Here is a 13,712-nt window from a genome sequence, read left to right on the forward strand (position 1 = left end):
TGTCCTTTAGACTTTAGGGGGAGCTGGAACAGTGGCCAGTGGGGGTAGAAAATGTCCCAGCATCAATGGTATCAGGTGTGGTGGTCAGTGGGAATAAAACAATTACATAGCGCATGTGATCAGTAGGAGGAGGAATAGTATGCCATCATTGGTGTTAGAGGAAGAAATAGTGCACCATTGTTGGTGGTTCATGTGAATAAAAGTGCTCAGTTGTTTATATCCATGGGAAGAATAATTCCCCATCCTTGGTGTCAGTGAAGCAATGGTGCTTCATTGTTGGTGTCAGTGGGAGGAATAGTGCCCCAAAGACCTGGTAAAGACAAGCAAAGGGCTGCATCCAGCCCACAGGCTGGAGACCACTGTTTGAAGTTAATGACAGTGTTAGGGTCCATACACTCTGGCTTAAAAAGCACTGCTTCTACAGGAGTTTTGTGTTCTGCCTGTAGAGGCAGCTCAATGTAATCCTATGTGTCTATGCACATTAGGACAATTAGAGGCATATTTTGAGCTCAAAGTTTAGAGGCAGTAAGAAAAACGAGTACAAATCTTCTGGTTTGCGTTTCTGATTGAAGCTTTTTGGCTGAAAAAACGCAAAACTCTCCTTAACTCGCCTAAACTATATACAAATATGAGCGATTTTTTCTGCCATGGGAACATACATTTTTTTAAAGGAAAAGGAATTGGCAGCAATCCAGGTTGAGTCAAAATCCAGATTTATGGACTGGACATCCAAATATGACAATCGTGACAAGGTAGGCGCCTTTCACACACTGACTGTGTGCTTAATCATTACTCAATCCTTAATGATTAAGCACACAGTCAGTGTGTGAAACGCGTCTACCTTGTCACGATTGTCATATTTGGATGTCCAGTCAATAAATCTGGATTTTGACTCAACCTGGAGTGCTGCCAATTCCTTTTCCTTTATCAAGTTTTCACGGAGGAGAGCCGGGGCATGCACCTGTGTGAGTCATCAGGCAATTACACCACCTTGAGCAGTGAGTTCTTGTCTCTTCAATTACATTTTTTAAGCCCAGTATACATGGAGCCTTAAAACCTGAGGGACAGACAGGGGACTCAAATTTGCTCGATAAGAAGTCAGCATTGGCAGTCTCAATATTTCTCAAATTAACGGTTTTCTTAAGGAGTCATAATCAGTGTTAATTTCGTTGACTAAAACCGACTAAAACTTTTTCGTCGGCTAAATTAACACAATTTTAGTCGACTAAAATACGACTAAAACTAAAACAATTCAGATGACTAAAATACGACTAAAACTAAAATTTCATTTTAGTCTTAAGACTAAAATACGACTAAAACTAAAATGGCATTTTAATCAAAAGACTATAACTAAAACTAAATCGAAATTTGCTGCCAAAATTAACACTGGTGCATGCTCAAAGCTTAATACCATAAATAATAACATATTAGATTTTTCACTCCAGGACCAGCAGTAGTATATAGTGAGTTTGGAAATTGTAGAGAAATGCTTAAATAATGCATTACAAATTACAACTGAACTACACCCATTCGATTATAGATTACTAAAATGAGTTATAGTCGACTAAAATGTAGGACGTTTTAGTCGACTAAAATGTAGGATGTTTTAGTCGACTAAAATGTAGGACGTTTTAGTCGACTAAAATGTAATGGAGTTTTAGTCGACTAAAATGTAATGGAGTTTTAGTCGACTAAATACGACTAAAACTAAAACACTTGCAGAAGACTAAAATGGGACTAAAACTAAAATGTCATTTTAGTCCTAAGACTAAAACTAAATTGAAATTTGCTGCCAAAATTAACACTGGTCATAATACCAGCTTTCACCAGCAAGTGGAGCAGTTGGTGACACCTAGAACTGCAACCCTGGGTATGGTAGACACCAATCAAGTGAAAAAAAGAGGGATTGACTGGATTGACTGTATTGGTTTCTGGGAGTTGACTAAATATGAAACTCCTAGATATGTCCTTCACAGCTAAAGGCACCTGGAATGAGTCACAATCTAATTATCTGATATCAAGTCTTGCTTTTCAAAACAATAAATACTGTCTGTAGAAGCAGAATAGGAAGCATATTATATTACTCCTAAACTGGATTGTTGATCTCATGCTGATAATCGTACACATTGGTTGTTGTCATTTTGTTTTATGTACCATTTATATTTCTTCATAAAAGTACTCACGCTTATTTTATGTGCCACTTTTACAGTCATCACAAGCCCTCCAGAATGGGAAATCGGAATATACATAGCTGGTGCGCTGACGCTGCTTGGTGTGGTGGGTTTATACCTTTGGAAGCTGTATAAATCTGGGGATTATCCATCACCTTCTCCGTTCCCTAACTATGATTATAGATATCTGAAGCAAAAATATGGTACATCGCACTCAGATGTTAAAAAGAAGGTGAGTAGAACTAATGGATCATGTAAACAATTTCCAACTTTGGGTGGATGGTGTTTGGTTTATTTATACCTTGTGAAGACTCTAACAGTGGGATTGTCCTGCTGTATCTGTGCCACCTTCCAAAACCCCATCATGATAGTGATAGTTCTGTTGCAGATAAAATCCACAGTAATTTCTTTTGCATTTTGGAGGATTTTTCCATTTAAATAGCACTGTGTAAAAATATTGAATCCTGATAAATGTATGGGAAATTATAGACCTGTCAGTCTGACCTGTCAGTCTGACATCAATAGTATGTAAACTTCTGGAGGGGATGATAAGGGACTATATCGTAGAGTTCGCTAAAGACAACAACATCATCAGCAGTAATCAGCACGGGTTTACAAATGGGCGTTCTTATCAAACCAATCTCTTAACATTCTACGTGGAGGTGAGCTGTGAGCTAGATAGGGGGAGACCAGTGGATGTGGTGTACCTGGATTTCGCTAAAGCGTTTGATACAGTTCCCCACAAGCGCTTAATTTATAAAATAAGGTCTGCAGGCATCGACCGCAGGTTTTGCTCTTGGATACGGAACTGGCTAAAAGGGCGTGTCCAAAGGGTGGTAATAAACAGCACATACTCAGACTGGTCTGAGGTGGTAAGTGGGGTCCCCCAAGGCCTTAACTATGAAGAGCGTCTGCAATCGCTTGATTTATTCTCCCTGGAGAAGAGACGCCTGAGAGGGGACATGATAGCAATTTATAAATATCTCAATAGTGATCTCAGCATAGAAAAAAAGCTATTCAGCCAAAAGGATTGCATGAGGACTCGAGGACATACAATGCGATTAGAGGAGAAGCATTTTAACCTCAGGCAACGTGGGGGGTTCTTTACTGTTAGGGCTACAAGATTGTGGCATTCTCTACCACAAGAGGTGGTTTCTGCGGGAAGTATGGTGGCTTTCAAAAGACTCTTAGACGTACATCTCAAGGATCAGAACATTCAGGGGTATGAGAGATGATTACGGCCACACACACCTACACAGGTTGAACTGGATGGACTATTGTCTTTATTCAACCTCACCTACTATGTAACTATGTAATATACTCTATGTGACGTGTTCAGTATATTTATTCCTAGTGGAGCAAACTGTACAGCTGAAAGGGGTATTAAACCCAAACCCAAAAATTTAATATATTGCAGCTTACATGGCATCGAGTACGAGATCCAGCACTTCTGGGTAGGGGGTGCACACGCACAGCTGGCACAGGCTTGCTGTGATTAGTCAGCGAGTGTATTATTGGCCAGTACCCGCTGATGATCGGTGAGGAGGAAGACAGGACAGAGCTCTGTCAATGTTAACAATACAGAGCTCTGTCCTGTCAGAGGGGATGTGCTGGTTTTTGTTTCCCTGCAAAGCAGGGAATAAAAGCCGGCACATGTCTTATTAAAAGCAACTCACAGTTCACACATACACACTAGTTAGGCACACATTTAACCCTTTGATCACCCTAGATGTTTAACCCTGTCCCAGCCAGTGTCAGTACAGTGACAGTGCATATTTTTAACACCGATCACTGTATTAGTGTCACTGTTTGCCACAAAGTTTTCAGTTTAGTGTCAGATTTCCTGCCATACTATCGCAGATCCGCTATAAGTCGCTGATCGACACCATTACTAGTATGAAAAATTGAATTCCAGTAAATTTACTATAGTTTGTAGACACAATAACGTTCGCGCAAACTAATCAATATACGCTCTTTGGGGTTTTTTAGCAAAAATATGTAGCAGAGTACATATTGGCCTAAATTTATGAAGACATTTTATTTTTTTAATTTTTTATTGGATATGTCTTATAGCAGAAAGTAAAAAATCTATATATATGTTTAAATTTTTGATCTTTTTTTTGTTTATAGCGCAAAAAAATAAAAAACCCAGTGGTGATCAAATACCACCAAAAGAAAGCTCTATTTGTGTGAAAAAAATGATATACATTTCATTTGTGTACAGTGTTGTATGACCGATCAATTGCTACTTAAAATAACGCAGTGCCAAAAAGCAAAAAAGGGGGGTAAATCTTCCGAAGGTCAAGTGGTTAATACTGCTTTAAAGTGGCTGTGACCAGGGTTGGAACAGACTACATTTACCTTCTATTCAAATGGCTTCAATCTTTTTAAAAAAAATTAACTGCAACTACTGCACCCAGGGTAGTGTTATGGGTTGTCTCAACTTCTTCTGGAAAGCTTGGTGCTGGACCAGGATGAGGGGCAGCACGCTTCAAAAGGATGGTGACGCAAGGAGGCCTTGGCCTGCAACCTGGCTGCTGAAGCAGTTCACAGCTCCTAAATAGGGGAGGTACTGTGTTTCCCCAAAAATAAAAACGGGGTCTTATATTAATTTTGGCTACAAAAAACACACTAGGGCTTATTTTCAGGGGATGTATTATTATTATACGGTATGTACAATAATCTGCATTTATTCATATACAGTTATGTCATGATCCTAAAGTGGTTGGAACCCTAAAAAAATAAAAAATAAATATCCTGATCCTTTAAATCATGATAGACAGCACAGTGCTTGTGCTGTGTCATTTACCCCTCTCTATGTTCTAAAAAACCTGGAGTAAAACAATAAAATAAATTATTTAAAAGTTCCTGTGTCCCATCTTCTCTCCCTCTCTCCCCCTGTCTGCTCAGGAGTCAGCATTATGACATTCTGTAATCCCGAAAATAAACCTTGGTTAACGCATTGTAAAATGATGTAATCCGTTTTGTAAAAAAAGATTATATAATGTGCAATGTGTCTCCTTTTGTAATTTTATAGTGGAAAATACCTTATTTACAGCGCCGCTGGGCGCTCACGTGACCTGCCGGATTACATGTTTTTACAACTGCTTTACCTGGGCTTATTTTTGGGGTGGGGCTTACATGGCAGCCATCCCTGAAAATAAAGTTAGGTCTTTTTTTCCGGGTAGGGCTTATTTTCGGGGAAATGGGGTACTTTGGCCTTGTCCCGACACTGTCTGCATGTAAAAATAAAACTAAAGGCGCCGTGTAAAATTTAAAAAGGAACTGATATACTGAATGCTATCATCACATGTATTAACCTATACTGTTATCAGCATACAGTCACCTTAACTACTCAAATTGATAGTGTTTTGCAAAAGTTTCCCCTCCAGAACCCTGATACTCACCTTTCTCTGTCGCAAACCAGTGCTTCTGGGTATAAGGGAGCATGTAACCTCCACCCATGTGAAGTCTCAGATCTATTAGTTGGTCCAAGCATTGTCAGCTGACAGAGGGATGAATGCCACCGTTCTGCCTAGCCTGCAACACCAGCCAACAATGCCTAAACCTGGTACACATTGGCCGATTACCCGCCAGTATCAGCCAGTTCAACAGAAACCGGCCAACATTCGGCCCATGTGTACACCAGCCTGTCCGACAGAAGCCTCAACGCACAAACATTGTCACTTTGCTCTGTATGGAGAAGGTGACAAGGTCTCTTTAAAGAGACCTTGTCACCAACTTAAACAATTACAAGTAATAGCACAAATAAATCAATATTTAAATACTTTTTTACAACCCATAAACCACTTTTCATTCACTTTCTATTTTTTTTAAAACTTACTAGAGAATTAGACCACTCCAAAAAGATTTGATTTCCTAGCGCATACACAGTTCCTCTCCCTTCTGCCACTTCATAGCCTTCTCCTCTTCTGTCGGAGTCTAATTACTGTCTGTGCTGTCCCAGCTCCTCCACCACTCCTTTGACCTTCCTACATAATCTTTTATATAGCTGTCAGGGGAGTGAAGGCGTATACCATGGTCATAGTGACGGTTCTAGATTTGCTGGAGCAGTTGACTTCACGTCCAAGATTCCAAGATGGCGGAAACCAGCACAGTCTTTGGCCTTTTTGGATGTCAGCAAAAAGGAGCAGCTATACATTTTATTGAAGATTATTAGTGAAATGAATGGTCTGGCAACACGTTATCTTTAACCACTTTACCACCGGAGGATTTTGCTGTCTTACGTCTGGGCCACTTTTTGCGATTCGGCGCTTTACGATTTTAACTGACAATTGCGCGGTCGTGCGACGCCGTACCCAAACTAAATTTATGTCCTTTTTTTTCCCACAAACAGAGCTTTCTTTTGGTGGTATTTGATCACCTGTGCGATTTTTACTTTTTGCGCTATAAACAAAAAAAGAGCGTTTATTTTGAAAAAATAATATTTTTAACATTTTTTTTATATGAAATTCCCCCCCAAAAAAATGTAAAAATCTAAATTTTTTTTAAATTTTTGGCCAATTTGTTTTCTGCTACCTATGTTTGGTAAAAAAAAATCACAATAAGCGTATTTTGATTGGTTTGCGCAAAAGTTATTGCGTTTACTAACTAAGGGAAAGATTTCTGTCATTTTTGGTGGTTTTTTTTTTAACGCGTAATGGCGGGGATCTGAAATTTTTTTTGCGGGACTGCGACATTGTGGCGGACAGATCGGACCCTTGACTGACATTTTTGACACTTTTGGGGGTACCAGTGACATTACTGCAGTAATCAGTGCTATATATATGCACTGTTACTGTAAAAATGACACTGGCAGGGAAGGGGTTAATTTTATTGGAGAGGGAGGGGTTAATGTATGCCTGGTGCTTACTGACATGTGGGGGGGAGGTGACTGAGTGACAGAAGGACAGATCGCATGTTCAGCTATGCTGAACCCTGCAATCTATCACTCCTTGTCACTGAGGAGATCCACCCGCTCTGTTTACACAAGCGGGCGGATCTCCAAACTAGATTCCCCGACGATCGGGGAAGAGCAGCGGCGACCGCCGCCGCTCCTCCCCTGGCCCGACTCCCGCTGTGACTGAAAACAGTGGGAGCGAGCCTCCGGCGGTGCGTGCGCCGCCCTCAAGGGGCGGAGTCCACTGACGTAGGTCTACGTCGCTGGGCGATAACGAGCCACATTGCTGCAGTAGCAGCAATGTGAGCAGTGCTAAAGTGGTTAATCGTTACACAACAATTTGGCTTTGAAATGCTTGGATTGGATCTGAGATAAAAGAGGTCACCAAAAATAATCCCATTTACCTGTGACCTTACCAAACTAAACTATCCTTAGTTTTAGATGAACTTACTCCTACATATGAAAGGGAAATTTGTTACAAACATGTACATCATTCAACAATATGAACAAGATACTACATCTTTCATACGACGCAGAATTTACGTCATATAACATTATAATACTCTTTATAAAAGTTAAGTCCTTCTACCCATGGCAATCGTAGTATCATGACAACGACCAACCAAGATGCTTTTTAATTTACATTTACTAGAAGTGCTGTGTGCATGCTCTACTGGCTCATTACAGTAATGGTCTTTTCTTGGTATGGGTCTATACTCATCTGTAATAGACACTTAATAGAATGTCAGTACTAGAAGCTAGCCGCAGTACAGAGCTTTCCAGTGCATCATCTCTGCAACATTCCAGTCATACAGCAATTACTTCCACAACACAGTGGCACTTATATCTCCAAATCACCCCACTATGTACTATCATTTTAAAATTAACTAGAACTAGGTAATTTCACTTGGCAGATATAATGATATTATAATATTTTCTTCAGAATTCACCACCAGATTATCTTTCAGTCTTCAGTGTTACCTAAAAAGCAATTTGATTTAAAGTATTCCTGTCACTAGATGTTAGCTGCACACAGCTGAGACGACTATTTACATAAAACAGTGATAGGCTACCAGTGGATGGACTTTTAGTTCAATAGCATATAGTGATCTACTGGTTACATAATACTGCTCTAGAAATAGGTATTTCTGTTCTAGATGTAACAGGGTTTTGAGGGCGCCCCCTAGTGTCTTTGGGGTCCCTGAACCTAGTTAACTCACTATGCCTGACAGGCGGATCCTGAGCCTCCGCTATATGGGAGCTGGGGTACATGTCTGCGGCAGTGCCTCCACCCAGTGGGGCATCCGGGGTAGGGATGTGGGGTCCCACTGGGAACATACTTGGTGCAATGAGACTGACACAGCCTAACTGGAACTGACTTTATATAGTAAGTAGCAAATGAACCAACATACATAGGAAAATACAATAGAGTAACACAGATAATAATGCAATGTGGATTTTCCTCACCCACCCACTAGCACACCTGCGTCCCACCCCCTTATATTCGCCCTAGTGGCCGTTGGTGCACATAGGAGAGTTAGGGCCCTTATAAGTCCTGCTCCGCAGGGTCACTGAAGCAGCCTGAGCTGTGCAATGTCTACTCTGGACCTCAGAGTCTTTACTGTGAGTGAGGCGACAGGTGCCCTGTGGTGATACAGGGAGAGGCTTGGCTTACCCTCACAACGCAATTAACCAGGTCAGTCCACTGCAGTCTCCTCTCACTGGATTCACCAGACGTCTGGACTCAGTGCTTGCCTTTGCCAGGGTCCCTCTCTCAGCTGGTGTGGTCTTGGGTAAAGCAAGTTCTCTCAGCAAGATTCTATCTCTGTGCTGCAGTCTCTCCCAGCTAGTAGCATGTCCTTTTTCTGGCTGAGCAATGAGGTAACCTCTAGAAGTCTTCCAGGACCTGCGATGATGTCACAATCATGTGACTGAAAAGGCAGCAAGTCCTGTGATCAATGCTCAATGTTTTATTAACAGCATACTGAGTCCATCTGCCATCTACTGGGCATTTCAGATAATACAGCCTGTGTAACTCCACAGGGCTACATAGAAATAAGTTATTATTACTTTAGTAATAGCTATTACGGCTCTAGAAATGGTTAGCTCATGAAGGGAGGCATAGGCGTGTGCAGGGCTTGTGCTGAGTGTGTGTGGCACAGATTCCCCCTGCTGATATTTCACCAAAGCCCCCAACAGGGCTCCTGAAAAAAATTGTAAAAAAATAATACGAAAGTAAAATATTAAAATTTAAAAACTATTGACAACAACCTCTACCCTACTGACATGTCCACTGCCCTAACATCGTCCATGTTTTAATACATTTTAACCAATTCAATACTGGGCACTTTTACCCCCTTCCTGCCCAGGCCAATTTTCAGCTTTCAACGCTGTCGCACTTTGAAGGACAATTGCGCAGTCATTCAACGCTGTACCCATATGACATTTTTTCTTTCTTTCCCCAAAAATATAGCTTTCTTTTGGTGATATTTGATCATCACTGGCTTGTTTATTTTCTGCGTTGCAAGTAAAAAAAAGACCGAAATTTTTGAAAAACAAAAAAACAAAAACGTTTTTCTTTGTTTTTGTTATAAATTTTTGTAAAAAAGTATGATGAGGCGGCACAGATGAGGTGACACTGATGAGGAGGCACTAATATGCAGCACTGATGGGCACTGATAGGCGACATTGATATGCAGCACTGACGGGCACTGATATGTGGCACTGATAGGCAGCACTCATGGGCATTGATAGGTGGCATTGATGGGCAGCACTGATGGGCAGCAATGATGGGCACTGATGGGGGCACTGATGGGCAATGATCTGCGGCACTGGTAGGCAGCACTGATGAGCAGGCGCTGACAGGCATTACTAATGGGCACTGACTGGCACTACTAATGGGCACTGATTGGCATCCTTTATAGGGACTGATAGGCATCTTTTATGGGTACTGGTTGGTATCCTTGGTGGTGCACCATTGATGTGTCTGCACTGCTAATCAATGCCCTGATTATCCGTGCAAACCCCCCCTGTCAGGAGAGCCACTGATCAGCTCTCCTCTACCCACGCCTTGTGAGCGTGAATGGAGGAAATCTGATACTTGTCACTTCCTGGTTACCATGTGATCAGCTATGATTGGACACAGCTGATCACATGGTAAAGAGCTTACATCATAGGCACTTAGATCAGAGATGCGGTGTGTCGGATCGACACACCACACCACCGATCGCTAAGCTGCGTGTCCCCGGTGGCGGGCACAAGTGGCTTATCCTACTGGAAGTCATATGACGTCCAGTCAGAATAATGTAACCACCCTGCATCTGACATTTTGCATAGACGAGCAGGAAGTGGTTAAAATGTTTTTACATTTATTTATAATAGTTTATGTGTATATATTACACATACATATATACATAGATAAGCACACAAGCACACGTGTTTGAACTTTGGGGTGCACACCCTAACGCAATAGGCTGTGCACACCTATGAAGGTAGGGGGAAAATACTGAGTATAAAACAAGCGGAGAAGTGGTGGGGCTGGATTGTTGAGTGATAAGTTTATTGGGTTATTTTGTAATTATACAGGGGATTGTCTGCTATACCACCATTTAGCTTCATTCACTCAACAATTAACAACCCTAACAGACACAATATCCTCATAAAGTACCATTATTTTTAACTGTAATACTAGATTTTAGCAGTATGTGGTGCATAAAACAAAATTTAGGTCCATGATCTCAAATACAGAAATAAATAGGAACAGACAAAGATAATCCTATCACTGATTACATGAAGAGGTTAAAGTGGAGTTCCACCCTATTTTTATACTTACCTCCATCTTCTCGCTCCGGGTCACCTGAAAAAGAAATGGATAATCGCATATTTTTTTTTTTTTTTTACTTACCTCGTAGCGAAGAAAAAATACTTACCTTACTTCCTTCTTCCTCCTTCCTCGGCCGCGGCCCGTCGTCACTTCCTGGCTCTGCAATGATTCCTGGGAGCTGAACGTCATAGCTCCCAGGAATCATTGCGCCTGCACCGGCCCCGACGTCAGTTCCGCGACCCGGAAGTGACGTCGGGGCCGGCGCAGAGCATCGTGGGACCAAAGAAGGCGGAAGAAGATGCCGAAGGGGATCTCGCTGGCTTCAAGCTGCCCACATCTGAGATGGCAGCGCTGGACAAGACGTTTGCAAGGTAAGTATTTGTCCTAACAGGTAAGTGCAACCCGGGACAGATCAGAGGCTAGCCATTGTGGAATGTACTAGCCCTGACTGTCCCGGGGGTATTAAAAAAAAAAAAAAATCCAGGGTGGAACTCCGCTTTAAGGAAAGTATATTACCCTTAAAAAAAACTAAAAAAAATAATCCTTTTAATAAAATGATTACACGACACCTACCTGTTACATTTTCCAACTTTTTTGTCCAGGAGTCCTTAATCCCAAGGCACTCTTAAATGCATGTGGATGGGTTCTCCAATGTCCTGGATCTCCTATTGGTCATTAAGACTGTCCATTATGTTTAACGACCAATAGAGAACAGGAAAAAAGAGGAACCCTCTACTTTTTTGGAGAAAGTTGGGATTTGTATATCAGAGTTCTTGAATGTAGGGCTTCCTAAGGTGGTAAAGAACCTGGAAAGGAGTATGTGGGGCCACCTGAGAGGTCTTCTTGTGTATTTAAGCTGTTAATGAATTTCTTTTAACCACTTAAGCCCCAGAAGATTTTACCCTCTTCCTGACCAGGGCCTATTTTGCGATTCGGCACTTTGTGAATTTAATGGACAATTGCGCGGTCGTGCGACGCTGTACCTAAACGAATTTGACGTCCTTTTTTTCCCCACAAACAGAGCTTTCTTTTGGTGGTATTTGATCACCTGTGCGATTTTTTGATCATGCGCTATAAACAAAAAAAGAGCATCAATTTTGCAAAAATAACAATATTTTTCACATTTTTTTATATGAAATTCCCCCCAAAAAATGTAAAAATCTAAATTTTTTAACATTTTCAGCCAATTTGTTTTATGCTACATATGTTTGGTAAAAAAAATTGCAAAAAGCGTATTTTGATTGGTTTGCGCAAAAGTTATCGCGTTTACTAACAAAGGGAAAGATTTTTGTCATTTTTGTTGTTTTTTTTTTAACGCGTAATGGCGGCGATCTGCGATTTTTTTTGCGGTACTGCGACATTGCGGCGGACAGATCGAACCCTTGAGTGACATTTTTTACACTTTTGGGGTTACCAGTGACATTTCTACAGTAATCAGTGCTATACATATGCACTGTTACTGTAAATTTACACTGGCAGTGAAGGGGTTAACTTTTTTTGAGAGGGAGGGGTTATGTGTGTCCCTAGGGGCGTGATTCTAACTGTGATTGGCTGTGGCTTGAGGTGTAGGAACAGTGATCAACGGTCCTACATAGTAGAACCGTATGATCACTATTCCTACACAGGGGAGAATGACAGGCGACTTGTTTACTTCAGCCGCCTGCCTTTCTCCCTCTGCACCGACGATCGCCGAGTGACCGGCGGACATCGGGTCCGCCGGTCACAGGCGCGGGGGGGGGGGGGGGGTCCGTGACAGCGAGGGAGCGTGCCTCCGGCGGTGCGCGCTCGCTCCCCAGAGCCTCACAGGCTAGTGACGTACCCATACGTCACTTTGCCTGTGAGGGGCTGACCGCCGCAGTATATGTACTTGCGGCGGTCGGCAAGTGGTTAAGGAAAAGGAAAGGTTCATGTTAAACCAGTTTGTCTTTTCTAGTCCATGAAAGAAGCAAACTGCTTAGGGCTACCTACAGCTATTTTTGGTTGTTCCTGGAAAGATAAACAACCGCACTAGTTTCTTCTATATTGTATCATGGAAACTCTATTGGTGAGATCTCTGTACCTGAGTTTCTGGGTTATCAAACATGCTGCTGTCATTATGGGGTGTTCCCACTCACCCTGCTGAACTGTTTACTTTACATTTTGAAAAATGCAAGAGGAGTGGCAGAAAGGGGCAGATGTGTACAAACCTTTGAAACAACTTTTCAAAACTATTTTTATTTTTAGTGCACCTTCATAGACAGAACTATGGGAGCTGCTACTGATGACAAATTTTTAAAGTTACGGGCTCTGGTACTCTGGGTAACATAAAAATGCCCCAGTAACGTTTTCCACCATGTAGCTGTGGTGCATGTTCACTGCCACCGGGTTCTCTGATCTGCACTGCCTCCCCAGTCATCTAAGTTCTAGAGGTGGGTTCTAACAGGGCTTTTTTTCTTGGAGAATAGGTGCAGGTACTCCCCCCTTCTGAGTCACCCCTTGTTTCCACCCACTACCCTCCTCCGAGCACGGTCCTTTGGTTCTACCCTCTACCACCCACCAGTACCCCCCCCCCCCTTTTTAGAGAATACAGAACCAAGTATGTTGTGGTTATAGGTAACTTGTATGGAATTTGTAATGATAACTAGAAAAGCAGTAAAAGAGATCCCCTGGAATCAGCAACAATAGACCCCTCCCCCCCAACAATAGATCTCCTCAGCAACAATAGCCCCCCAGCAAAAATAGTTCCCCCAAGCAACAATAAATCCTCCACTGCAACAATAGCCCCACCCACAACAAAATGCCCTCCAGCAACAATAGATTCGCCCCAGCAACAATAGAT

General features: G+C 41.9%; 1 protein-coding gene across 1 annotated transcript in view; it reads left to right on the forward strand.

Annotated features, from left to right (window-relative positions):
• SYT12 (synaptotagmin 12) overlaps positions 1-13,712 on the forward strand; it is a 140,681-nt gene that overhangs the window by 67,863 nt on the left and 59,106 nt on the right. Inside the window, exon 3 of the mRNA XM_082270719.1 lies at positions 2,210-2,403. Within this exon, the coding sequence (XP_082126845.1) occupies positions 2,210-2,403 (194 nt within the window). The remainder of the gene's footprint in view (positions 1-2,209; positions 2,404-13,712) is intronic.

Source organism: Pelophylax lessonae (genome assembly GCF_965119305.1).
Source record: "Pelophylax lessonae genome assembly, chromosome: 10".
NCBI lineage: Eukaryota > Metazoa > Chordata > Amphibia > Anura > Ranidae > Pelophylax > Pelophylax lessonae.